Source organism: Drosophila elegans, unplaced genomic scaffold (assembly GCF_018152505.1).
Source record: "Drosophila elegans isolate 14027-0461.03 unplaced genomic scaffold, ASM1815250v1 contig_767, whole genome shotgun sequence".
NCBI lineage: Eukaryota > Metazoa > Arthropoda > Insecta > Diptera > Drosophilidae > Drosophila > Drosophila elegans.
Window position 1 is genome coordinate 1,147,362 of NW_024546120.1, and position 27,054 is coordinate 1,174,415.

The 27,054-nt window shown below is 42.6% G+C and overlaps 1 protein-coding gene across 5 annotated transcripts in view; it reads left to right on the forward strand.

Annotated features, from left to right (window-relative positions):
* Positions 1-27,054, forward strand: part of LOC108136797 (myosin-I heavy chain) — a 1,412,760-nt gene that overhangs the window by 56,361 nt on the left and 1,329,345 nt on the right. For all 5 annotated transcript variants that reach the window (XM_041710095.1, XM_041710096.1, XM_041710097.1 and 2 more), the window contains exon 2: positions 22,751-22,866. In XM_041710095.1, coding sequence (XP_041566029.1) covers positions 22,753-22,866 — 114 coding nt within the window. In that variant the 5' untranslated portion in view covers positions 22,751-22,752. The remainder of the gene's footprint in view (positions 1-22,750; positions 22,867-27,054) is intronic.

Below are 27,054 nucleotides of genomic sequence, written 5' to 3' on the forward strand. Positions count from 1 at the left end.
AGCTATCTGCATGAAACTTTCCCAAAAGTTGTCTTTCTATTGCAGGTAGTATATAAGTCGGAACGAGCCGGATCGGACGACTATAGCATATAGCTCCCATAGGAACAATCGGAAAAATAAATGAAAAAAATTATAACTTTGCTGTTTTTTAATTTTTTGTTTAGTTCTTCGACGTTTAGTAATGGTTAAATATTTCCGATTTACGGTTTAAATTTCATCAAAATCGGACGACTATAGCATATAGCTCCCATAGGAACAATCGGAAAAATAAATGAAAAAAATTATAACTTTTCTGTTTTTTAATTTTTTGTTTAGCCCTTCGACATTTAGTAATGGTAAAATGTTTCCGATTTACGGTTTAAATTATATAAAAATCGGACGACTATAGCATATAGCTCCCATAGGAACAATCCGAAAAATAAATGAAAAAAATTATAACTTTTTTGTTTTTTAATTTTTTGTTCAGTTCTTCGACATATAGCAATGGTTAAATATTTCAGAATTATGGTTTAGATTTTATCAAAATCGGACGTCTATATCATATAGCTTCCATAGAAATAATAAAAATATATAAAATAACTATCAAATAAATGTGGCTTACGTAAAAAGTCATATATAATCTGACTGTTAACGTAAAATAAGTGGCTTATTGTTGAAAAAATTTTCGCCAAACTTTGGGGAATGAATTTTAACAAAATAAAATATATATCTGCATTACTTAAATTAAATTAAATTTTTTGTTTAGTTGCAATACGTTTTGCCCGAAATCTATATTCATTAAAAAAAAGAACATTTTTTAATAAAACTTGCTTAGATGAATGCTAGCACCCTCTAAGTATACTGAAAAATAAGGATATGCAAAAAACTCCATCCAGATTCGCAGACCTTTGTGTTTTTTTTGTTTTGAAAATTTGCTGTTGCATTTTTGTCGCGTCTGAAATTCATGTATTATTTTTATTTGCATGATGTTACTGGATATATTTAGCTAAGTTTTTAAAATTGGCAGAGATGATTAGGAGATATCCTAAACAAAAATTTAAAAATAAAAAACCTACTTGAATGTTAAAGTTGTCAGGATGTCGCGTCGGGTATAAAAATCTAGACTCTTTAAACGATTTAAATCGTTCGGCTCATAGTCTGACTTTGCTGAATATTCGATAGTCAAGTCAGACTACTTTCAACTTAACTGTGAATGTTACAATAACTACCAGCACGCTGTAAAATCCGAAGCTATTTTTTTCTTTCGATCTTAACTTGGACCAGCTCACGGCTAGATTACAGCTCGCAAAGTTTAGCAGCTATTCACTAGGAGGTCGGTGCTATCAGCGATTGCTCGAATTTTTGACTTATAAGTCCTATTATAATACGTGCTAAAATATTTCTTCAAGATCTCACATTGAAAATGGGATACATACATTAACGAAAAACAACACGCTATGCTATCTTCGTCTTTTAGGAAATCTTAGCGGTCATACGGTTACTGCTTATATATTGGAGCCCAGAGGGAAACGAAAATTGGGATCAATCTTCTGATGGTCAAGTCTAACGTTGCACCAATCCGCGCACAGTCATTGCCCAAGCTGGAACTATACGCTGCGTTGCTTTTGAACAGAGCGTGGCGAAAAATTGCAGGATTGCTAAAGCTTTATATCTCAAATGTATACTTCTGGACGGACTCAACTATCGTTCTTCGTTGAATGAAAATGCATTTAATTACAATGCTTTGTAGCTTACCGAATTTCCGAGCTACAAAAGAGCAACGACGACATTATCTGGAAGCATGTCCTTTCCGCAAAAACCCGGCAGATATCAAATCAAGAGGATGTCGAGCCGAAGATCTCCTGACCAATATGTGGTATACTGGACCAGCGTTCTTGAGAGAACCAAAGGAAAATCGACCTGTACTGCAATGCGCCAGTGCCGAAGAGTGTATATTAGAGTTCATTATCGACAACAGTTCATCATAATCATACATTAAAATAGTTCGGACTCTCGCGTATATCTACCGAGCTATCAACAATGATCCAGCAGCTAAACACTTAAAAGGAAAGGACGTCACACACATTCCTGCGCGCGAAACGGAACAGACGTTTTGGAAAATTATACCTCTCAGAAACGTGTATTCGTCTGAAATTCTTGCGTTAAGAAAAGGAAAGCCTCTGCAGCCAAGTTTGCCAACGCTTACACCTTTTTTACAGGAGACTACGTAAGGAATCGTTAAAATGAGGGTAGGAAGAAGACTTATCAATTCCGAACTACCATTTGACTCCAAGCTTCCAGCCATTTTACCAAAGCATCTGTAAAGAACAGATTTTTTGGTTTATCTGCTCGCTAAGAATGTCGTGCGGCTAACTCAGAAGATGTATGTGTTCGTCCCACCAAATTTATATAAGCGTGACCGCCCTATACAAGGATCTTTTATTCGCCGACTTGACCCTTAGCCGGGGTTTTGTATTAACAATGTGTAAATATGCTCCACCGTCGGCTCCTTCCCACGTTGACCGTCTCGCTGGAATGTAATTGCTGCGATGTAGTCTCTCCCTCGCTGGTTTCGCCCGCGATGCCTTCTGTTGCTTAGGGATGCGTCACCGTTCCCAGACTTAAGTGAAAGGCACTGTGCTCTCAAGGCGTACGCCTTTCGCAGCCGCAGCCTCCTGTCCCTTGCTATGTCCCGGCCGGTCGCACCAGACGTCGGCTCAGTTTCTACCTGACGGTTCAGACGTACGCCGGAAGCCGCCAACGCAGTCCCTGGGTCAAACGCCAGGTTCTAGACGAACGCTTCCACCCTACCCTCTCTGTCGCAGACTTTAGAATCCGACGTATTTATATTCGTCGTCCTGGGTGTCCTCGTTGTCCTTGCTCTGCCTCTGGATGTCTCGACTGGCTCCGCTTCTTGTTGGCGTAGCGCTCAGGATTTGGTAAGCTGCCGTTCTGGTACTCTAGCGGTTGTGCGACTGTGCTCTCAACGCATACGCCTTTCGAGACACTAGCTGAACAAACGCGCGTCCTTCCGGGCTAGTCGCACCAGGACCTTGTACACTTCCTGCAGGACGATCAGGCATAGCCGGAGTTCGCCAATGCAGTCCTTGCAGGAAGGTAGCTAGTTCTAGGCCACTTTCCGTCTGAATCCACCGTTCCTCGTCGAAGGACTCTGTTTGTTCAACTCTGTCGGACTCGCCGGGTGAGATGCCAAGCTCAAATCGCGACAGAAGTTGTGTCAAAGCGCCTGGACTTAGCCATGTGATGCCGTAAGGACCTCAGCTATCTGTGTCTCAATTCGGAGACTTTAGTTCTAGGTCACGAACGTCTCGACGAAGCGATCCTTTTCCTTGATGACTCCGCACGGCTCTACTTGATCTTCACGTTGTTTCACTGGTTACTGGTTCACTTGATTACTGTTACTTGTTGACTTGGTAGAAAACGACTCTTCTAGCTTCCAGCGCTCGGCCTGCTTGTATAGGCCTCTGTTTACCGCTAGTTATCGGCGTCTCGTTGCCTCCTGGTCCAAAGTCCACGGCGTTCGACCTTTCGCTCTCTGCGCACGGCACCAATATCAGGGTCCGAAGTCCGGTGCCGTCCCGTTACTTCCTTCTGCCCACGGCACTTCGCTGCTCTCGTATATTGCTGTCCCTCTCGGACTCTCTCTATCCTTGTCTGGTGCTCAGGGCACCACTCTCTCTCGCCGCACTACCGTTACTACGGAAAATTTGCCGCGTAACTGCTCACAGGTATGCCACTGCTTGCATGTACTTACTCTGCTTGCTTTCTAACTTGTGGGGAGTTCTTCAACTCCTCAAACATCATAGGTTTGTGTATCCTTACATTGAATATCTTCATCGTTCAAATCATCATACTGGTTCTAAGGATAATTAACGCCAGTGCAGTGATTCGAAAACTTACTAGAAATTGTAGACATTGCTTTCATTATAAGCCTCAGTTGTTTAAGCAATTCATGGGAGATTTACCAGCCGATAGGTTAAGGCAAAATCGACAATTTTTGATTTCGGTCGTAGACTTCTGCGGCACATTTTTCACCCCATTTCGATGGAATTTGGAAAGCCGCAGTCAAATTAACGAAGACTTTTGTATTAAAAACGGTTTCAAATACTGACTTAACTCCAGTAGAGCTTCAAACCGTATTCATAGATGTGGAGGCTATTCTCAACTCAAGGCCAATAGCTCCCGCATCTGATGACCCGAATGACGACGAGGCAGTCACTCCAGCTCATTTGATAATTGATTCAAGCTTACTAGCCGCCCCTGACCAAAGACTCTTCAACGCCATGGATCCAAAAGGAATGTCCTACTTCGATCGTTGGCAAAGGGTTGCTTACCTTAAGCAACAATTCTTGCACCTTTGGCATAGGGACTACATACGCAGCCTTCAGCAACGGACAAAGTGGTCAATCAGGCAGCCAAACTTGGAGGTTGGCCATCTTGTCGTTGTTCAAGAGCATAACATGCCTCCACAACAATGACTCCTTGGAAGACTGACCAATGTTATCACTGGACGAGACAGAGCCGTGCGTGTCGCCGATTTGAAAACTTAAAAGGGTACTATGATGCTTCTGATTCATAAGCTCGCTCTCCTCCCCGCAGCTTAATCTTAAAAAAATGGTTCTTTAACGGGGGGGAATTTTGGATAGGATCTATTGTTATAATTATAAGTTTGAATTTGAATCTAACGTAACTGAAATTATGTAGCAACCACACACGTAGCAACTTAAGCCACATCTAGTGTTAGCGCGGAACAACACAACTTAACAACTTCAAGATTGTATAAACCACATGTATTGCGAAAATACAGCGAAACGAATCAGAACACATCACGAGAGTCAGAGCATTATCAGCATACGGAAAGTATGCTTTTATGCGCACGGCAAACGGCTTGTTACAAACCCCTTTCTGTGGTTTCATCCCTTCTCAAACATCTTCTGATGAACTGTCTTATATGCATGACAAAACTAAATCCCGTCCCGTTAATGTGTAGGTGGAAAAATACGACTTCTCTTACGCTACGGAGAAGATTACTATCACAAACGAACTTTTCGCTGTGGAGAGATTTGGCTGGAAAATATGGTGGTTAAAGAGTTTGAAACTTAAATAAACAAGAAAGGAAGCAAACTTAAGCAAGCCGAAGTCATATACACTTAAAGCTATTGCAAAACTTTTATTCGCCGACTTGACCCTTAACCGGGGTTTTGTATTAACAATGTGTAAATATGCTCCACCGTCGGCTCCTTCCCACGTTAACCCTCTCGCTGGAATGTAATTGCTGCGAAGTGGTCTCTCCCTCGCTGGTTTCGCCCGCGATGCCTTCTGTTGCTTAGGGATGCGTCACCGTTCCCAGACTTAAGTGAAAGGCACTGTGCTCTCAAGGCGTACGCCTTTCGCAGCCGCAGCCTCCTGTCCCTTGCTATGTCCCGGCCGGTCGCACCAGACGTCGGCTCAGTTTCTACCTGACGGTTCAGACGTACGCCGGAAGCCGCCAACGCAGTCCCTGGGTCAAACGCCAGGTTCTAGACGAACGCTTCCACCCTACCCTCTCTGTCGCAGACTTTAGAATCCGACGTATTTATATTCGTCGTCCTGGGTGTCCTCGTTGTCCTTGCTCTGCCTCTGAATGTCTCAACTGGCTCCGCTTCTTGTTGGCGTAGCGCTCAGGATTTGGTAAGCTGCCGTTCTGGTACTCTAGCGGTTGTGCGGCTGTGCTCTCAACGGATACGCCTTTCGAGACACTAGCTGAACAAACGCGCGTCCTTCCGGGCTAGTCGCACCAGGACCTTGTACACTTCCTGCAGGACGATCAGGCATACGCCGGAGTTCGCCAATGCAGTCCTTGTAGGCAGGTAGCTAATTCTAGGCCACTTTCCGTCTGAATCCACCGTTCCTCGTCGAAGGACTCTGTTTGTTCAACTCTGTCGGACTCGCCGGGTGAGATGCCAAGCTCAAATCGCGACAGAAGTTGTGTCAAAGCGCCTGGACTTAGCCATGTGATGCCGTAAGGACCTCAGCTACCTGTGTCTCAATTCGGAGACTTTAGTTCTAGGTCACGAACGTCTCGACGAAGCGATCCTTTTCCTTGATGACTCCGCACGGCTCTACTTGATCTTCACGTTGTTTCACTGGTTACTGGTTCACTTGATTACTGTTACTTGTTGACTTGGTTGAAAACGACTCTTCTAGCTTCCAGCGCTCGGCCTTCTTGTATAGGCCTCTGTTTACCGCTAGTTATCGGCGTCTCGTTGCCTCCTGGTCCAAAGTCCACGGCGTTCGACCTTTCGCTCTCTGCGCACGGCACCAATATCAGGGTCCGAAGTCCGGTGCCGTCCCGTTACTTTCTTCTGCCCACGGCACTTCGCTGCTCTCGTATATTGCTGTCCCTCTCGGACTCTCTCTATCCTTGTCTGGTGCTCAGGGCACCACTCTCTCTCGCCGCACTACCGTTACTACGGAAAATTTGCCGCGTAACTGCTCACAGGTATGCCACTGCTTGCATGTACTTGCTCTGCTTGCTTTCTAACTTGTGGGGAGTTCTTCACCTCCTCAAACATCATAGGTTTGTGTATCCTTACATTGAATATCTTCATCGTTCAAATCATCATACTGGTTCTAAGGATAATTAACGCCAGTGCAGTGATTCGAAAACTTACTAGAAATTGTAGACATTGCTTTCATTATAAGCCTCAGTTGTTGAAGCAATTCATGGGTGATTTACCAGCCGATAGGTTAAGGCAAAATCGACAATTTTTGATTTCGGTCGTAGACTTCTGCGGCACATTTTTCACCCCATTTCGATGGAATTTGGATAGGATCTATTGTTATAATTATAAGTTTGAATTTGAATCTAACGTAACTGAAATTATGTAGCAACCACACACGTAGCAACTTAAGCCACATCTAGTGTTAGCGCGGAACAACACAACTTAACAACTTCAAGATTGTATAAACCACATGTATTGCGAAAATACAGCGAAACGAATCAGAATACATCACGAGAGTCAGAGCATTCTCAGCATACGGAAAGTATGCTTTTATGCGCACGGCAAACGGCTTGTTACAAACCCCTTTCTGTGGTTTCATCCCTTCTCAAACATCTTCTGATGAACTGTCTTATATGCATGACAAAACTAAATCCCGTCCCGTTAATGTGTAGGTGGAAAAATACGACTTCTCTTACGCTACGGAGAAGATTACTATCACAAACGAACTTTTCGCTGTGGAGAGATTTGGCTGGAAAATATGGTGGTTAAAGAGTTTGAAGCTTAAATAAACAAGAAAGGAAGCAAACTTAAGCAAGCCGAAGTCATATACACTTAAAGCTATTGCAAAACTTTTATTCGCCGACTTGACCCTTAGTCGGGGTTTTGTATTAACAATGTGTAAATATGCTCCACCGTCGGCTCCTTCCCACGTTAACCGTCTCGCTGGAATGTAATTGCTGCGAAGTGGTCTCTCCCTCGCTGGTTTCGCCCGCGATGCCTTCTGTTGCTTAGGGATGCGTCACCGTTCCCAGACTTAAGTGAAAGGCACTGTGCTCTCAAGGCGTACGCCTTTCGCAGCCGCAGCCTCCTGTCCCTTGCTATGTCCCGGCCGGTCGCACCAGACGTCGGCTCAGTTTCTACCTGACGGATCAGACGTACGCCGGAAGCCGCCAACGCTGTCCCTGGGTCAAACGCCAGGTTCTAGACGAACGCTTCCACCCTACCCTCCCTGTCGCAGACTTTAGAATCCGACGTATTTATATTCGTCGTCCTGGGTGTCCTCGTTGTCCTTGCTCTGCCTCTGAATGTCTCAACTGGCTCCGCTTCTTGTTGGCGTAGCGCTCAGGATTTGGTAAGCTGCCGTTCTGGTACTCTAGCGGTTGTGCGGCCGTGCTCTCAACGGATACGCCTTTCGAGACACTAGCTGAACAAACGCGCGTCCTTCCGGGCTAGTCGCACCAGGACCTTGTACACTTCCTGCAGGACGATCAGGCATACGCCGGAGTTCGCCAATGCAGTCCTTGTAGGCAGGTAGCTAATTCTAGGCCACTTTCCGTCTGAATCCACCGTTCCTCGTCGAAGGACGCTGTTTGTTCAACTCTGTCGGACTCGCCGGGTGAGATGCCAAGCTCAAATCGCGACAGAAGTTGTGTCAAAGCGCCTGGACTTAGCCATGTGATGCCGTAAGGACCTCAGCTACCTGTGTCTCAATTCGGAGACTTTAGTTCTAGGTCACGAACGTCTCGACGAAGCGATCTTTTTCCTTGATGACTCCGCACGGCTCTACTTGATCTTCACGTTGTTTCACTGGTTACTGGTTCACTTGATTACTGTTACTTGTTGACTTGGTTGAAAACGACTCTTCTAGCTTCCAGCGCTCGGCCTTCTTGTATAGGCCTCTGTTTACCGCTAGTTATCGGCGTCTCGTTGCCTCCTGGTCCAAAGTCCACGGCGTTCGACCTTTCGCTCTCTGCGCACGGCACCAATATCAGGGTCCGAAGTCCGGTGCCGTCCCGTTACTTTCTTCTGCCCACGGCACTTCGCTGCTCTCGTATATTGCTGTCCCTCTCGGACTCTCTCTATCCTTGTCTGGTGCTCAGGGCACCACTCTCTCTCGCCGCACTACCGTTACTACGGAAAATTTGCCGCGTAACTGCTCACAGGTATGCCACTGCTTGCATGTACTTGCTCTGCTTGCTTTCTAACTTGTGGGGAGTTCTTCACCTCCTCAAACATCATAGGTTTGTGTATCCTTACATTGAATATCTTCATCGTTCAAATCATCATACTGGTTCTAAGGATAATTAACGCCAGTGCAGTGATTCGAAAACTTACTAGAAATTGTAGACATTGCTTTCATTATAAGCCTCAGTTGTTGAAGCAATTCATGGGTGATTTACCAGCCGATAGGTTAAGGCAAAATCGACAATTTTTGATTTCGGTCGTAGACTTCTGCGGCACATTTTTCACCCCATTTCGATGGAATTTGGATAGGATCGATTGTTATAATTATAAGTTTGAATTTGAATCTAACGTAACTGAAATTATGTAGCAACCACACACGTAGCAACTTAAGCCACATCTAGTGTTAGCGCGGAACAACACAACTTAACAACTTCAAGATTGTATAAACCACATGTATTGCGAAAATACAGCGAAACGAATCAGAATACATCACGAGAGTCAGAGCATTCTCAGCATACGGAAAGTATGCTTTTATGCGCACGGCAAACGGCTTGTTACAAACCCCTTTCTGTGGTTTCATCCCTTCTCAAACATCTTCTGATGAACTGTCTTATATGCATGACAAAACTAAATCCCGTCCCGTTAATGTGTAGGTGGAAAAATACGACTTCTCTTACGCTACGGAGAAGATTACTATCACAAACGAACTTTTCGCTGTGGAGAGATTTGGCTGGAAAATATGGTGGTTAAAGAGTTTGAAGCTTAAATAAACAAGAAAGGAAGCAAACTTAAGCAAGCCGAAGTCATATACACTTAAAGCTATTGCAAAACTTTTATTCGCCGACTTGACCCTTAGTCGGGGTTTTGTATTAACAATGTGTAAATATGCTCCACCGTCGGCTCCTTCCCACGTTAACCGTCTCGCTGGAATGTAATTGCTGCGAAGTGGTCTCTCCCTCGCTGGTTTCGCCCGCGATGCCTTCTGTTGCTTAGGGATGCGTCACCGTTCCCAGACTTAAGTGAAAGGCACTGTGCTCTCAAGGCGTACGCCTTTCGCAGCCGCAGCCTCCTGTCCCTTGCTATGTCCCGGCCGGTCGCACCAGACGTCGGCTCAGTTTCTACCTGACGGTTCAGACGTACGCCGGAAGTCGCCAACGCAGTCCCTGGGTCAAACGCCAGGTTCTAGACGAACGCTTCCACCCTACCCTCTCTGTCGCAGACTTTAGAATCCGACGTATTTATATTCGTCGTCCTGGGTGTCCTCGTTGTCCTTGCTCTGCCTCTGAATGTCTCAACTGGCTCCGCTTCTTGTTGGCGTAGCGCTCAGGATTTGGTAAGCTGCCGTTCTGGTACTCTAGCGGTTGTGCGGCTGTGCTCTCAACGGATACGCCTTTCGAGACACTAGCTGAACAAACGCGCGTCCTTCCGGGCTAGTCGCACCAGGACCTTGTACACTTCCTGCAGGACGATCAGGCATACGCCGGAGTTCGCCAATGCAGTCCTTGTAGGCAGGTAGCTAATTCTAGGCCACTTTCCGTCTGAATCCACCGTTCCTCGTCGAAGGACTCTGTTTGTTCAACTCTGTCGGACTCGCCGGGTGAGATGCCAAGCTCAAATCGCGACAGAAGTTGTGTCAAAGCGCCTGGACTTAGCCATGTGATGCCGTAAGGACCTCAGCTACCTGTGTCTCAATTCGGAGACTTTAGTTCTAGGTCACGAACGTCTCGACGAAGCGATCTTTTTCCTTGATGACTCCGCACGGCTCTACTTGATCTTCACGTTGTTTCACTGGTTACTGGTTCACTTGATTACTGTTACTTGTTGACTTGGTTGAAAACGACTCTTCTAGCTTCCAGCGCTCGGCCTTCTTGTATAGGCCTCTGTTTACCGCTAGTTATCGGCGTCTCGTTGCCTCCTGGTCCAAAGTCCACGGCGTTCGACCTTTCGCTCTCTGCGCACGGCACCAATATCAGGGTCCGAAGTCCGGTGCCGTCCCGTTACTTCCTTCTGCCCACGGCACTTCGCTGCTCTCGTATATTGCTGTCCCTCTCGGACTCTCTCTATCCTTGTCTGGTGCTCAGGGCACCACTCTCTCTCGCCGCACTACCGTTACTACGGAAAATTTGCCGCGTAACTGCTCACAGGTATGCCACTGCTTGCATGTACTTACTCTGCTTGCTTTCTAACTTGTGGGGAGTTCTTCAACTCCTCAAACATCATAGGTTTGTGTATCCTTACATTGAATATCTTCATCGTTCAAATCATCATACTGGTTCTAAGGATAATTAACGCCAGAGCAGTGATTCGAAAACGTATTAGAAATTGTAGACATTGCTTTCATTATAAGCCTCAGTTGTTGAAGCAATTCATGGGAGATTTACCAGCCGATAGGTTAAGGCAAAATCGACAATTTTTGATTTCGGTCGTAGACTTCTGCGGCACATTTTTCACCCCATTTCGATGGAATTTGGAAAGCCGCAGTCAAATTAACGAAGACTTTTGTATTAAAAACGGTTTCAAATGCTAACTTAACTCCAGTAGAGCTTCAAACCGTATTCATAGAAGTGGAGGCTATTCTCAACTCAAGGCCAATAGCTCCCGCATCTGATGACCCGAATGACGACGAGGCAGTCACTCCAGCTCATTTGATAATTGATTCAAGCTTACTAGCCGCCCCTGACGAAAGACTCTTCAACGCCATGGATCCAAAAGGAATGTCCTACTTCGATCGTTGGCAAAGGGTTGCTTACCTTAAGCAACAATTCTTGCACCTTTGGCATAGGGACTACATACGCAGCCTTCAGCAACGGACAAAGTGGTCAATCAGGCAGCCAAACTTGGAGGTTGGCCAGCTTGTCGTTGTTCAAGAGCATAACATGCCTCCACAACAATGACTCCTTGGAAGACTGACCAATGTTATCACTGGACGAGACAGAGCCGTGCGTGTCGCCGATTTGAAAACTTAAAAGGGTACTATGATGCTTCTGATTCATAAGCTCGCTCTCCTCCCCGCAGCTTAATCTTAAAAAAATGGTTCTTTAACGGGGGGGAATTTTGGATAGGATCTATTGTTATAATTATAAGTTTGAATTTGAATCTAACGTAACTGAAATTATGTAGCAACCACACACGTAGCAACTTAAACCACATCTAGTGTTAGCGCGGAACAACACAACTTAACAACTTCAAGATTGTATAAACCACATGTATTGCGAAAATACAGCGAAACGAATCAGAACACATCACGAGAGTCAGAGCATTATCAGCATACGGAAAGTATGCTTTTATGCGTACGGCAAACGGCTTGTTACAAACCCCTTTCTGTGGTTTCATCCCTTCTCAAACATCTTCTGATGAACTGTCTTATATGCATGACAAAACTTAATCCCGTCCCGTTAATGTGTAGGTGGAAAAATACGACTTCACTTACGCTACGGAGAAGATTACTATCACAAACGAACTTTTCGCTGTGGAGAGATTTGGCTGGAAAATATGGTGGTTAAAGAGTTTGAAGCTTAAATAAACAAGAAAGGAAGCAAACTTAAGCAAGCCGAAGTCATATACACTTAAAACTATTGCAAAACTTTTATTCGCCGACTTGACCCTTAGCCGGGGTTTTGTATTAACAATGTGTAAATATGCTCCACCGTCGGCTCCTTCCCACGTTGACCGTCTCGCTGGAATGTAATTGCTGCGAAGTGGTCTCTCCCTCGCTGGTTTCGCCCGCGATGCCTTCTGTAGCTTAGGGATGCGTCACCGTTCCCAGACTTAAGTGAAAGGCTCTGTGCTCTCAAGGCGTACGCCTTTCGCACCCGCAGCCTCCTGTCCCTTGCTATGTCCCGGCCGGTCGCACCAGACGTCGGCTCAGTTTCTACCTGACGGTTCAGACGTACGCCGGAAGCCGCCAACGCAGTCCCTGGGTCAAACGCCAGGTTCTAGACGAACGCTTCCACCCTACCCTCTCTGTCGCAGACTTTAGAATCCGACGTATTTATATTCGTCGTCCTGGGTGTCCTCGTTGTCCTTGCTCTGCCTCTGGATGTCTCGACTGGCTCCGCTTCTTGTTGGAGTAGCGCTCAGGATTTGGTAAGCTGCCGTTCTGGTACTCTAGCGGTTGTGCGGCTGTGCTCTCAACGCATACGCCTTTCGAGACACTAGCTGAACAAACGCGCGTCCTTCCGGGCTAGTCGCACCAGGACCTTGTACACTTCCTGCAGGACGATCAGGCATACGCCGGAGTTCGCCAATGCAGTCCTTGTAGGCAGGTAGCTAGTTCTAGGCCACTTTCCGTCTGAATCCACCGTTCCTCGTCGAAGGACTCTGTTTGTTCAACTCTATCGGACTCGCCGGGTGAGATGCCAAGCTCAAATCGCGACAGAAGTTGTGTCAAAGCGCCTGGACTTAGCCATGTGATGCCGTAAGGACCTCAGCTACCTGTGTCTCAATTCGGAGACTTTAGTTCTAGGTCACGAACGTCTCGACGAAGCGATCTTTTTCCTTGATGACTCCGCACGGCTCTACTTGATCTTCACGTTGTTTCACTGGTTACTGGTTCACTTGATTACTGTTACTTGTTGACTTGGTAGAAAACGACTCTTCTAGTTTCCAGCGCTCGGCCTGCTTGTATAGGCCTCTGTTTACCGCTAGTTATCGGCGTCTCGTTGCCTCCTGGTCCAAAGTCCACTGCGTGCGACCTTTCGCTCTCTGCGGCACCAATATCAGGGTCCGAAGTCCGGTGCCGTCCCGTTACTTCCTTCTGCCCACGGCACTTCGCTGCTCTCGTATATTGCTGTCCCTCTCGGACTCTCTCTATCCTTGTCTGGTGCTCAGGGCACCACTCTCTCTCGCCGCACTACCGTTACTACGGAAAATTTGCCGCGTAACTGCTCACAGGTATGCCACTGCTTGCATGTACTTACTCTGCTTGCTTTCTAACTTGTGGGGAGTTCTTCAACTCCTCAAACATCATAGGTTTGTGTATCCTTACATTGAATATCTTCACCGTTCAAATCATCATACTGGTTCTAAGGATAATTAACGCCAGAGCAGTGATTCGAAAACGTATTAGAAATTGTAGACATTGCTTTCATTATAAGCCTCAGTTGTTGAAGCAATTCATGGGAGATTTACCAGGCAAAATCGAAAATTTTTGATTTCGGTCGCAGACTTCTGCGGCACATTTTTCACCCCATTTCGATGGACTTTGGAAAGCCGCAGTCAAATTAACGAAGACTTTTGTATTAAAAACGGTTTCAAATGCTAACTTAACTCCAGTAGAGCTTCAAACCGTATTCATAGAAGTGGAGGCTATTCTCAACTCAAGGCCAATAGCTCCCGCATCTGATGACCCGAATGACGACGAGGCAGTCACTCCAGCTCATTTGATAATTGATTCAAGCTTACTAGCCGCCCCTGACGAAAGACTCTTCAACGCCATGGATCCAAAAGGAATGTCCTACTTCGATCGTTGGCAAAGGGTTGCTTACCTTAAGCACTAACCATACAACACATAGACTGGTCATTTCATACGACGCATTTGGACACAAAAAAACGGACCGCGGAAGGTCCACCGTTCTCACAGCAGCAGGTCCATGCACTTCGTGTGCGTTCGGGTTTTTTACTCTCTCATTCTTATTCTCATTTTTATGCTTGCGCACTCATTGCACGAGTTCAGTCGTTCAGTCGCAGAGAGGCGCTTTTTGAAGAAGGCTGTCCTGCGCTTGAATTCGTCTTTGTATGTATACGTGATCATGCATTCTCATACACGGGAGCATGTGTGCGTTTATTTCATTTCGGCGCATCAAGAATATTTTGTTTTTTGCCACTTTTCAAACTTGGTACCCTAAGAATATGGGCGTATTTTTTATTGGGCTATGACATAAATATTAATATTATATGTTATAATATATTTTTTTAATATTTAAGCATACATTTTATTTTTGTTTACAAATTCAAATCAGTGGTAGCAGTAAAATGTTTTACATATATGTATGTATTCGAATTTATAGAAATCAGTCCACTGAGAAGGGAACAGGGCATATCGCAATCGTGTCACTTTAAACACCGACTGCTCTTCAGTGGTTGAGAAAACTTCAAACTAAATCAATTCTTGTCGATGTTTTGCGAGCGGTTGGTGCCTGCATACCCTACCGACGATTGCTTTTAAGAGGAGCGGGCTTTTAGGACACTTGTTTTAAATGTTATGTTTAGTGATCTTTGGTTGATTTATTTTTTAATGATTCGCAGTGTTATTTTAATTGTATTTAAACAAGTAATAAATAATAAAATACTTTTTATATTTTTGAAAATGTAAATGGAACAAATATAAAAATCCACATTTTTTTAATGATAATAATTTATTTTAATGATTATAATTTTAGATTTTAATTGTACCAATATCTTGAATTTTGACGAATTGTTTAAAGACAATTAAAATAGCACTGCGAATCATTAAAAAATAAATCAACCAAAGGTCACTAAACATAACATTTAAAACAAGTGTCCTAAAAGCCCGCTCCCCTTAAAAGCAATCGTCGGTAGGGTATGCAGGCACCAACCGCTCGCAAAACATCGACAAGAATTGATTTAGTTTGAAGTTTTCTCAACCACTGAAGAGCAGTCGGTGTTTCAAGTGACACGACTGCGATATGCCCTGTTCCCTTCTCAGTGGACTGATTTCTATAAATTCGAATACATACATATATGTAAAACATTTTACTGCTACCACTGATTTGAATTTGTAAACAAAAATAAAATGTATGCTGAAATATTAAAAAACTATATTATAACATATAATATTAATATCTATATCATAACCCAATAGTAAATACGCCCATATTCTTAGGGTACCAAGTTTGAAAAGTGGCAAAAGACAAAATATTCTTGATGCGCCGAAATGAAATAAACGCACACATGCTCCCGTGTATGAGAATGCATGATCACGCATACATACAAAGGCGAATTCAAGCGCAGGGGAGCCTTCTTCAAAAAGCGCCTCTCTGCGACTGAACGACTGAACTCATGCAATGAGTGCGCAAGCATAAAAATGAGAATAAGAATGAGAGAGTAAAAAACCCGAACGCACACGAAGTGCATGGACCTGCTGCTGTGAGAACGGTGGACCTTCCGCGGTCCTTTTTTTGTGTCCAAATGCGTCGTATGAAATGACCAGTCTATATGTTGTATGGTTAGTGCCTTAAGCAACAATTCTTGCACCTTTGGCATAGGGACTACATACGCAGCCTTCAGCAACGGACAAAGTGGTCAATCAGGCAGCCAAACTTGGAGGTTGGCCATCTTGTCGTTGTTCAAGAGCATAACATGCCTCCACAACAATGACTCCTTGGAAGACTGACCAATGTTATCACTGGACGAGACAGAGCCGTGCGTGTCGCCGATTTGAAAACTTAAAAGGGTACTATGATGCTTCTGATTCATAAGCTCGCTCTCCTCCCCGCAGCTTAATCTTAAAAAAATGGTTCTTTAACGGGGGGAATTTTGGATAGGATCTATTGTTATAATTATAAGTTTGAATTTGAATCTAACGTAACTGAAATTATGTAGCAACCACACACGTAGCAACTTAAGCCACATCTAGTGTTAGCGCGGAACAACACAACTTAACAACTTCAAGATTGTATAAACCACATGTATTGCGAAAATACAGCGAAACGAATCAGAACACATCACGAGAGAGCATTATCAGCATAAGTATGCTTTTATGCGCACGGCAAACGGCTTGTTACAAACCCCTTTCTGTGGTTTCATCCCTTCTCAAACATCTTCTGATGAACTGTCTTATATGCATGACAAAACTAAATCCCGTCCCGTTAATGTGTAGGTGGAAAAATACGACTTCTCTTACGCTACGGAGAAGATTACTATCACAAACGAACTTTTCGCTGTGGAGAGATTTGGCTGGAAAATATGGTGGTTAAAGAGTTTGAAGCTTAAATAAACAAGAAAGGAAGCAAACTTAAGCAAGCCGAAGTCATATACACTTAAAGCTATTGCAAAACTTTTATTCGCCGACTTGACCCTTAGTCGGGGTTTTGTATTAACAATGTGTAAATATGCTCCACCGTCGGCTCCTTCCCACGTTAACCGTCTCGCTGGAATGTAATTGCTGCGAAGTGGTCTCTCCCTCGCTGGTTTTGCCCGCGATGCCTTCTGTTGCTTAGGGATGCGTCACCGTTCCCAGACTTAAGTGAAAGGCACTGTGCTCTCAAGGCGTACGCCTTTCGCAGCCGCAGCCTCCTGTCCCTTGCTATGTCCCGGCCGGTCGCACCAGACGTCGGCTCAGTTTCTACCTGACGGTTCAGACGTACGCCGGAAGCCGCCAACGCAGTCCCTGGGTCAAACGCCAGGTTCTAGACGAACGCTTCCACCCTACCCTCTCTGTCGCAGACTTTAGAATCCGACGTATTTATATTCGTCGTCCTGGGTGTCCTCGTTGTCCTTGCTCTGCCTCTGAATGTCTCGACTGGCTCCGCTTCTTGTTGGCGTAGCGCTCAGGATTTGGTAAGCTGCCGTTCTGGTACTCTAGCGGTTGTGCGGCTGTGCTCTCAACGGATACGCCTTTCGAGACACTAGCTGAACAAACGCGCGTCCTTCCGGGCTAGTCGCACCAGGACCTTGTACACTTCCTGCAGGACGATCAGGCATACGCCGGAGTTCGCCAATGCAGTCCTTGTAGGCAGGTAGCTAGTTCTAGGCCACTTTCCGTCTGAATCCACCGTTCCTCGTCGAAGGACTCTGTTTGTTCAACTCAACAAGACGTCGGCTCAGTTTCTACCTGACGGTTCAGACGTACGCCGGAAGCCGCCAACGCAGTCCCTGGGTCAAACACCAGGTTCTAGACGAACGCTTCCACCCTACCCTCTCTGTCGCAGACTTTAGAATCCGACGTATTTATATTCGTCGTCCTGGGTGTCCTCGTTGTCCTTGCTCTGCCTCTGGATGTCTCGACTGGCTCCGCTTCTTGTTGGCGTAGCGCTCAGGATTTGGTAAGCTGCCGTTCTGGTACTCTAGCGGTTGTGCGGCTGTGCTCCCAACGCATACGCCTTTCGAGACACTAGCTGAACAAACGCGCGTCCTTCCGGGCTAGTCGCACCAGGACCTTGTACACTTCCTGCAGGAGTACACTTCCTGCAGGACGATCAGGCATACGCCGGAGTTCGCCAATGCAGACCTTGTAGGCAGGTAGCTAGTTCTAGGCCAATTTCCGTCTGAATCCACCGTTCCTCGTCGAAGGACTCTGTTTGTTCAACTCTGTCGGACTCGCCGGGTGAGATGCCAAGCTCAAATCGCGACAGAAGTTGTGTCAAAGCGCCTGGACTTAGCCATGTGATGCCGTAAGGACCTCAGCTACCTGTGTCTCAATTCGGAGACTTTAGTTCTAGGTCATGAACGTCTCGACGAAGCGATCTTTTTCCTTGATGACTCCGCACGGCTCTACTTGATCTTCACGTTGTTTCACTGGTTACTGGTTCACTTGATTACTGTTACTTGTTGACTTGGTAGAAAACGACTCTTCTAGCTTCCAGCGCTCGGCCTGCTTGTATAGGCCTCTGTTTACCGCTAGTTATCGGCGTCTCGTTGCCTCCTGGTCCAAAGTCCACGGCGTTCGACCTTTCGCTCTCTGCGCACGGCACCAATATCAGGGTTCGAAGTCCGGTGCCGTCCCGTTACTTCCTTCTGCCCACGGCACTTCGCTGCTCTCGTATATTGCTGTCCCTCTCGGACTCTCTCTATCCTTGTCTCGTGCTCAGGGCACCACTCTCTCTCGCCGCACTACCGTTACTACGGAAAATTTGCCGCATAACTGCTCACAGGTATGCCACTGCTTGCATGTACTTACTCTGCTTGCTTTCTAACTTGTGGGGAGTTCTTCAACTCCTCAAACATCATAGGTTTGTGTATCCTTACATTGAATATCTTCATCGTTCAAATCATCATACTGGTTCTAAGGATAATTAACGCCAGAGCAGTGATTCGAAAACGTATTAGAAATTGTAGACATTGCTTTCATTATAAGCCTCAGTTGTTGAAGCAATTCATGGGAGATTTACCAGCCGATAGGTTAAGGCAAAATCGACAATTTTTGATTTCGGTCGTAGACTTCTGCGGCTCATTTTTCAGCACATTTCGATTGAATTTGGAAAGCCGCAGTCAAATTAACGAAGACTTTTGTATTAAAAACGGTTTCAAATGCTAACTTAACTCCAGTAGAGCTTCAAACCGTATTCATAGAAGTGGAGGCTATTCTCAACTCAAGGCCAATAGCTCCCGCATCTGATGACCCGAATGACGACGAGGCAGTCACTCCAGCTCATTTGATAATTGATTCAAGCTTACTAGCCGCCCCTGACGAAAGACTCTTCAACGCCATGGATCCAAAAGGAATGTCCTACTTCGATCGTTGGCAAAGGGTTGCTTACCTTAAGCAACAATTCTTGCACCTTTGGCATAGGGACTACATACGCAGCCTTCAGCAACGGACAAAGTGGTCAATCAGGCAGCCAAACTTGGAGGTTGGCCAGCTTGTCGTTGTTCAAGAGCATAACATGCCTCCACAACAATGACTCCTTGGAAGACTGACCAATGTTATCACTGGACGAGACAGAGCCGTGCGTGTCGCCGATTTGAAAACTTAAAAGGGTACTATGATGCTTCTGATTCATAAACTCGCTCTCCTCCCCGCAGCTTAATCTTAAAAAAATGGTTCTTTAACGGGGGGGAATTTTGGATAGGATCTATTGTTATAATTATAAGTTTGAATTTGAATCTAACGTAACTGAAATTATGTAGCAACCACACACGTAGCGACTTAAGCCACATCTAGTGTTAGCGCGGAACAACACAACTTAACAACTTCAAGATTGTATAAACCACATGTATTGCGAAAATATAGCGAATCGAATCAGAACACATCACGAGAGTCAGAGCATTATCAGCATACGGAAAGTAGCCATTTATCTGCTACAGCACCCTTGACTTGTTCGAGTAACAAATCATAAATTATAGCTCTAGATCGATTATAAATTCTTTGTGATAGTTTGTGTTCTTGTGAACAGGCTCTTGTGTGAAATACTTTTATGCACACGGCAAACGGCTTGTTACGAACCCCTTTCTCTGGTTTCATCCCTTCTCAAACATCTTCTGATGAACTGTCTTATATGCATGACAAAACTAAATCCCGTCCCGTTAATGTGTAGGTGGAAAAATACGACTTCTCTTACGCTACGGAGAAGATGACTATCACAAACGAACTTTTCGCTGTGGAGAGATTTGGCTGGAAAATATGGTGGTTAAAGAGTTTGAAGCTTAAATAAACAAGAAAGGAAGCAAACTTAAGCAAGCCGAAGTCATATACACTTAAAGCTATTGCAAAACTTAATTTTTGTTGAAAACATTAAAATTATGATTAGCATCTTTTCGACATTAATAATTTGACAGTTTAGAATAACGCTTTTAATTTTATTAAAATCGGAAAACGATATCAACAAGAATGGAAAGCAAACTTCGGCAAGCCGAAGTTCATATACCCTTGCAGCTATTGCAAAAATTAAATATTCTTGAAAACATTATGATTAACTTGCTTATATGTTTAAAAACATTGAAGCTATGATGTTTTCCAGTTCAATTATTCGATAGTTCCTATGGCAGCTATATGATATCGTTTTCCGATTTTAGAAAAGTCGATTTAGCCATTGCCGTCTGTTTGTCCATCCGTTTCTACGTAAACTTGGCCATCAGTTTTAAAGCAATGCATAAAACTTTGCCAAACGCTCAAACCTTGTCCCATGGGAACAATCGGAAAAAAATTTTAATTTTTTTTTTTTTATATTTTTTAAATTAATGTAATGGTTTAGTAATTCAGAGTTACGGTTTTAGTTTCATTAAAATCGTAAGACCATTACATATAGCTCTCATGTGTTAAATATATGAAAACATGTATAACCTGGTTTTTTTTCAATTGATTATAACATACTTTGATACAAATTGGTGGTTTATTGTTTCAGTATTACGGTTTTATTTGTACAACTATATAATATAGTATATCGTTAAACATAAAAAGATAAAAATCGGTATATTTTTGTCCCTTTAGTTGCACCTTTAACATTCAAAAAATCTGATACTACATTTTCTGAAGAAAACACAGAATAATAAGAATAAACATTCGACTAAATAAATACACTTTTTAGATGTTTCCAGTCGGCTTGCTGCCATAAAAAATGCCTGTCTAAACAAAAAGTATTAATACATGACTGAAGCGGTTCGAATGCCTCTTAATTTCACAGGTACACAGCGAAGAAATTCCACGAACCAATTGTTCTTTTCCATAAAATCCCATACATATGTTTATGCTTAGAATACGAAAACCCGATTATCGACTCCTTTTAATTATGTAGTTAAACCAACTGGAATCACCAAATTATTTGTTGCTGGAAAACCCTTTCAATACATCACCGCACTAGAAAAAAAAGTGTCTCAAGCTCGAACCATTGACCATGTTTTTGGAATATACCCTCAAAGTCGAAATCTCTTATTTTTTACAATTTCTCCTATAGTGTCTCTAAAAAATATTTCACCAATAAAAAAATTGGAACCTTGGAATCTATGGTTTGTAATTTCGGTTTAAACATTATTTCGAAGAATATTTCATTGTATATTTAATATCATTAAAAGCAGCTTTTTTGGTTATTATCTACTACTCTTTTAACTGTGCGCACAACTAAAAATGGCACCAGGAAATGAAAGTTGTTTGTTTCTGGTACTGGTCCTGTTAATGTGATTGGAACCATACCTGGGTACCAAAGAGCATTAGCGAATGATACTACATGTGTCGGAGTGTTTGGTGACTGATAGTGACAAGGGGTATTCTGCAAGCTGAGGGGTGCAAGAGATACCGATTTGTCGAACTCTTCGGTGCTTTTCGGAGAGTATAAAAATAAATATGCGTTTCGTAGGTCGGTTGGGAGCCTATGTTCGGCTTCTGAGACTTCTGGGCTCGGCAAACCCAATTTGATGCACTTTTCGATCGTATTGTCGGGAGTGACGGGACAGACGGGTGCCGCTTGTATTTTATTCTATGTTGTCACATCCAAATCATTTTTCCATGTTGACATCTTTGTCAATTTAACTGTCTATAAGCGTGTTTTCGTGTAACTAATTATTTGTGATTATTTTTATTTTGACTGATTAATCATATTTGGCTGATAAATCAGAAAATATTTGACGGAGCGATTAAAAAACACGATTCGATTGCTCGAGTTTTTTGAGCGTTCCAAATTTTTGTTGTTTTTGTAATAACCATGCGGTGAATATTATACTTTGGGTGGTTGCGAGTTGACTAGTATTAGACAAATTAATGTAATTGTCGTTCTTCTGGACCCAAAACTTAAATTTTCTGACCATATTCCGTCCATGTTGAATAAAGACAGGGGAGTGCTTGTATTTTTAAAAATGTGGTCAAAGGAATTCGATAATCTGTATGTCACAAAGACCTTATTATTTTCATTAGTTCGTCCAATCCTGGAGTACTGCTCACCAGTTTGAAGTCCCCAATATGGTGTACATAGACGCCAAATACAGTTTGTGTTTTGTGTGTTTTTAATATTTGCTTTATGGGGTCTTAGCTAGGATGCAAAACCATTTTACTCTAGTACACTTTTCCTAATTTACCATATTTATCCTGCCGTAGAACGATTCTTGGTATTACTTTTATTTGTAAACTTATTTGGGGGGATGTTGAGAGTACCGAACTACTAGGCTGCCTAAATTTCAAAGTGCCTATTCGTATCACTATGAACTTTATTCCTCTTATTTTGAAACATTGTAGACCAAACTATGATTTGCATGACTCATAATGTTACTATGTTATGACTATAATAAACTCTATTTCTATTACTGACTTTTTACCAATTTGAAAAGCATTAATCTTATTTTACTTAACACGTAGTTAGTATTATTAATTGGTTATGTAGTTACTTAAATCCGTTCTTTACCATCTAACAAACCAAAATGTTTGTATAATTAATGTAAAATATGTAATGACCTAACCTTTTTTTTTATTTTAGATATGATGTCGAGCGACCGTAAAGTTGGTGTTGCAGATATGACAACAATGTCGGAATTAGATGAAATTGGAATAAACGAAAATCTGAACATTCGATACTGTAGTGACATAATATATGTATCCTTTAAAAAATCAAATTTTTGAAGGATAACTTCAAGCAAAGGTACTTTTAGAGTGCAGTAAAGAAGATCTCCCCGAATATAGATAAGTATATATTTTTCGATTTAGATTGAAGCATAGCTTCTAAGCTGTAGAAATTTTATATAATAGGAAAAATATACTTTTTTTAGTTTAAAAAAAGGATGACTGTTTTTATAAAGCTGTTATAGGAACGATGAAATAACACAGGAGCACAAAACCGACCTTTTTGGAATTTCCACGAACCAATTGTACTTTTCTATAATAATTGGGTACTCCTGAGTAAAAGTCTCATATATGTTCCATCAGCCAAGAGATCTGCGGTAGAAACTTGAACATGCTAGAAACTTGAAGTTTCTGGTTTTACATAGTTTCTTCAATCTTAAAGTGCCTTTAAATAACATATCTTCAATGAAATCAATTTTAATTTCATTAAAGCTATATTTTTTTAGAGGCAATGTAAGTCTATAGAAAGATATGAATAATGGTTCAAGTTTGAAATTTTTTTTTTGGTAATGTACGTGTTTAATTGATTGAAAGATCACCATAAATGTATTGTTTTGTAACGTGTACTCATTATAACCGATATACACAGGGGTCCGCAAAAATTGCGCCATTGTGAAACAGAGGAAAAATTTCCTAGGTGTCCCAAAACTCCGAGCGAGTTTAATTTTTTAGAACTTCTTCGCAAATTACAGTGAAAGGTCGTGTTTTTGTTTTGCGCTTCAAATTGTCATTTTTTGTTGGAAACCATTTCGTTCGTAACGCAAGATTACTGCGTTTTATTTGTGTTTAAATAAACAAAATCATTTTTGAACATTGGTTTCGATGATTGGTTTGTTTGTTATTGTAAATCTTCTGCCGCTCCTATAATTTTTATAATTCTAGTTCCGTCATTTTTTGTTTTTTTTTTCGCTCTCAGTCGTCAAGCGTTGTTAATACCGAATTATACTCTTTTTCTGTCTGGCTGATATTTTATTTGAGCAGTTAAAAATCGTTGAGAAGTTGTTTGCACGGCAAAACGTAAACGTTGAAACGCTCCTGATCTGCCACTCTCTATGTCTATCTCATTTTGAGATGCGCATAGCAGTGGTCTAAAAAAGCGTGAAAATTACTTTTTGCTCACTGAAAAATGGCTAGAAATGCATATTGACAACAGACTTTTTTTCGCCACACTAACGACAAAATAACAGTAAAATTACCATCGACAAGATTAGTGGCTAACGCTACCATCACCTGACTAGCCGTATGCGATCGGAGCCCGATTTCCCCATATATACCGGTGAGTGCTTTTCGTGATATGGTGCCGCAAAGGACGCAAAAATAAATATTAGTGACCCCAACAAGTCATGTAGATTTACTTAACGTCCGGATAACCGGCCGGTATTGGTCGTGTATATATTAATTGTGTTGTGCCAAAAACAGTCACGATTGAAAAATTCAAATTTTCTGGTCATTATTTAAGATTGGTATTTTTTGTAAGCATTTTTCAACTGTATGCCTATTGTTTCCGACAAAAAGGAAAATTTGAAATGGAGTACCAAGCAAAGAACAAAAAAGAGTCCAATGGAAATGAGAAATTGCATTGAAGCGCGTACCCAGCGCCCTCTACTTCCTTCAATGCCTAAAAAAATACACTCCGTTTACCACGTTTTTTCTGGAAAGTTTTGCGTTGATTACAATAATTCATGATTATGACCTCCCGTCTATCTGGCCTCAAAACTAAAGTTTTCTCATCATATTATTTCCATTGTGAATAAAGCCAAGCAAAGGACTGCAAGTGGTAGTTAAAGGAATCGATCCAACATTTCTGATTGATGAGATAAAAACGACACCTAAAGAAAAAGGCTTTGACGTCAAAGTGGCCATGAATATAATAAATAGAAATAAAATTTCCCAGCCAATGTTCAAGGTAGAACTGGAGCCAGAAAATAGACACTTAAAAATAACTGAAGTTCACCCAATTTACAAACTTCAATACCTTCTGCACCGCAGAATCACCATTGAGGAACCTCACAAACGGAACGGAGAACGAGAACGTACTGCTTCCTGCGCGCCGTATGCGTTGCATGTGTTGCAACTGAGGCCTGCCCTGTAAATAAGGAGTACCATTTGGAGGAAACAACACCGCCAACTACAGAGGATGCCCTGTCAATAAAGAGCTAAAATCTAGTCTAACCCTAGCTCAAAGCCCATTAAGCCGACAAAACATACCGTGTATACCATGAACTCTTGCAGTTCTTAGACCAATACGTTATGCTTATATCATAGACTCACTTAACGAATAAACATTATTTTCATCTTTATGGCTATACATTTTATGCGGCAAATCATCCCGATGGTAAATGATATGGAGGTACTGGCATTCTGATCAAGGATCGCATTAGGCATTACCAATGTCCATCATTTGCAACCACTTATATACAAGCAACATCAATACACAGAGACTCAAAGCGGCTACATAACATAGCCGCCGTATACTGTCCACCGCGCTTCTCCATTTCCCAAGAAGAATTTGTAAACTTTTTTGTGTACTAGGTGACCGCTTTAAAGCTCCTGGTGACTATAAGGCTAAACTCACCCACTGAGTATCATAACTCACCAACCCCAAAGGAAGACCACGAAAGAAGCTTGACTTTATTTTTCCGAACAAGCCTACATACTGGCCAACAGACTTGATTAATGTAGCTATAGTCTCATACACGCGAAGAGTACTTATCAGATTTATCATCGGATCACTCACCAATTTTACTCCACAGCTTTTAGAACGTCCTCACTTTCTAACTTCTAGTAAAACAGATTGGCTGAATAACATAAAGTGTGTAAGCGACCACCTTGGTACTGTCCAAATATTTCTGGTGGAGAACACATCAAAAGCTCAGTAGAAGCATTAGTATCTTATAAGACAACTCCACTAATAAACCTTTCAACAGCAGTCGTGCTTCACAAGGTTTATTAAAAATTTGCTTCGCACTAAGAAAAGGCTTCGGCGAGAGTGGCATGCTCATAGATCACCTGCCTCGAATGATCGGTTAAAACTAGCCAACAGTCTTTTACGTAAAGCTTTCGAAGATGAGAGAAATCAAGCTCAAGTATCCTTTATGGAGCGACTCTCTGCAAACAGTAAACGACATCAACTGTTGACAGCTAAATCTACCAATCGAGAGTGAATAACTTTTACATACACAAATAGGAGATTGGGCTCGCAGCAACGAAGAGAGGGCAAATACATTGACCGTTCACCTAAAAAACGTTTTCAAACCACTTTCAGCATCAAATTGCTTTGTGCTCCCAATAGTCAGCAATCATGAAGCAATCCCGCCTATCATGTTCCAATCAGAATAAGTTACAAGAGTGATAAAATGTCAAGATATAAAAAGCGCCGGACCACGATTTAATTTCCCCTAAAATGATTATAGAAAGTCAAAGTGCACTGCAAGAGCAACGCAAAACATATCAGCTCATTTTGTGCTTTTGGAAAAATGGAACGTCACCTTTACTTTAAGGGGGTAGTCAGGTTTAAAAGGCCCTTAAAGTTTTCATTTTTCATTAATATCTGGCCAAGTTATGGGTGATCTAATGACGCCATGTTAAAAAACGATCGCCATGATTTCTCATCTTCAAGTCATCTGAAACACGAAAATGAAGGTTATTCGTAAAGAGCCCATAAATGGCTATCGCATGACCCCCAATTATGAAAAAATATTGATCAATAAACAAATGGTGATAGTTTTCGTGATTTTTCGTTTTTTTTTCCACATTTTTTCAACATAAACTGCTTTAAATTGTTATTAAATATCAATTTACAATAAAGGCCGAGGGTCATGCAATAGCCATGCTCTCGCGGCCTTGCGGCGAAATTCATTTTTCGGCCACTTCTGTTACCGTCTGCGGTTAAAAAGGGTTTCTAACTTATTTCTAAGGGCATATAGTGACTTAAAAAAAAAAAAAAAAAAATCGATTTTTTGAAAATTCTAAACCTTACTACCCCCTTAAACAGACAAACTTGCTCTTCATTATCATTGAACAATATTAATATTCCTCAAACTACTGAAGTAACGTACCTTGGTGTCCACTTGGCGTAAGACCATCGAAGCTAAAAGAAATCTACTCAAATTTAAAGCTGGGAGTCTACTATGGTTCATAAACGCCCGATTACCGCTAAAA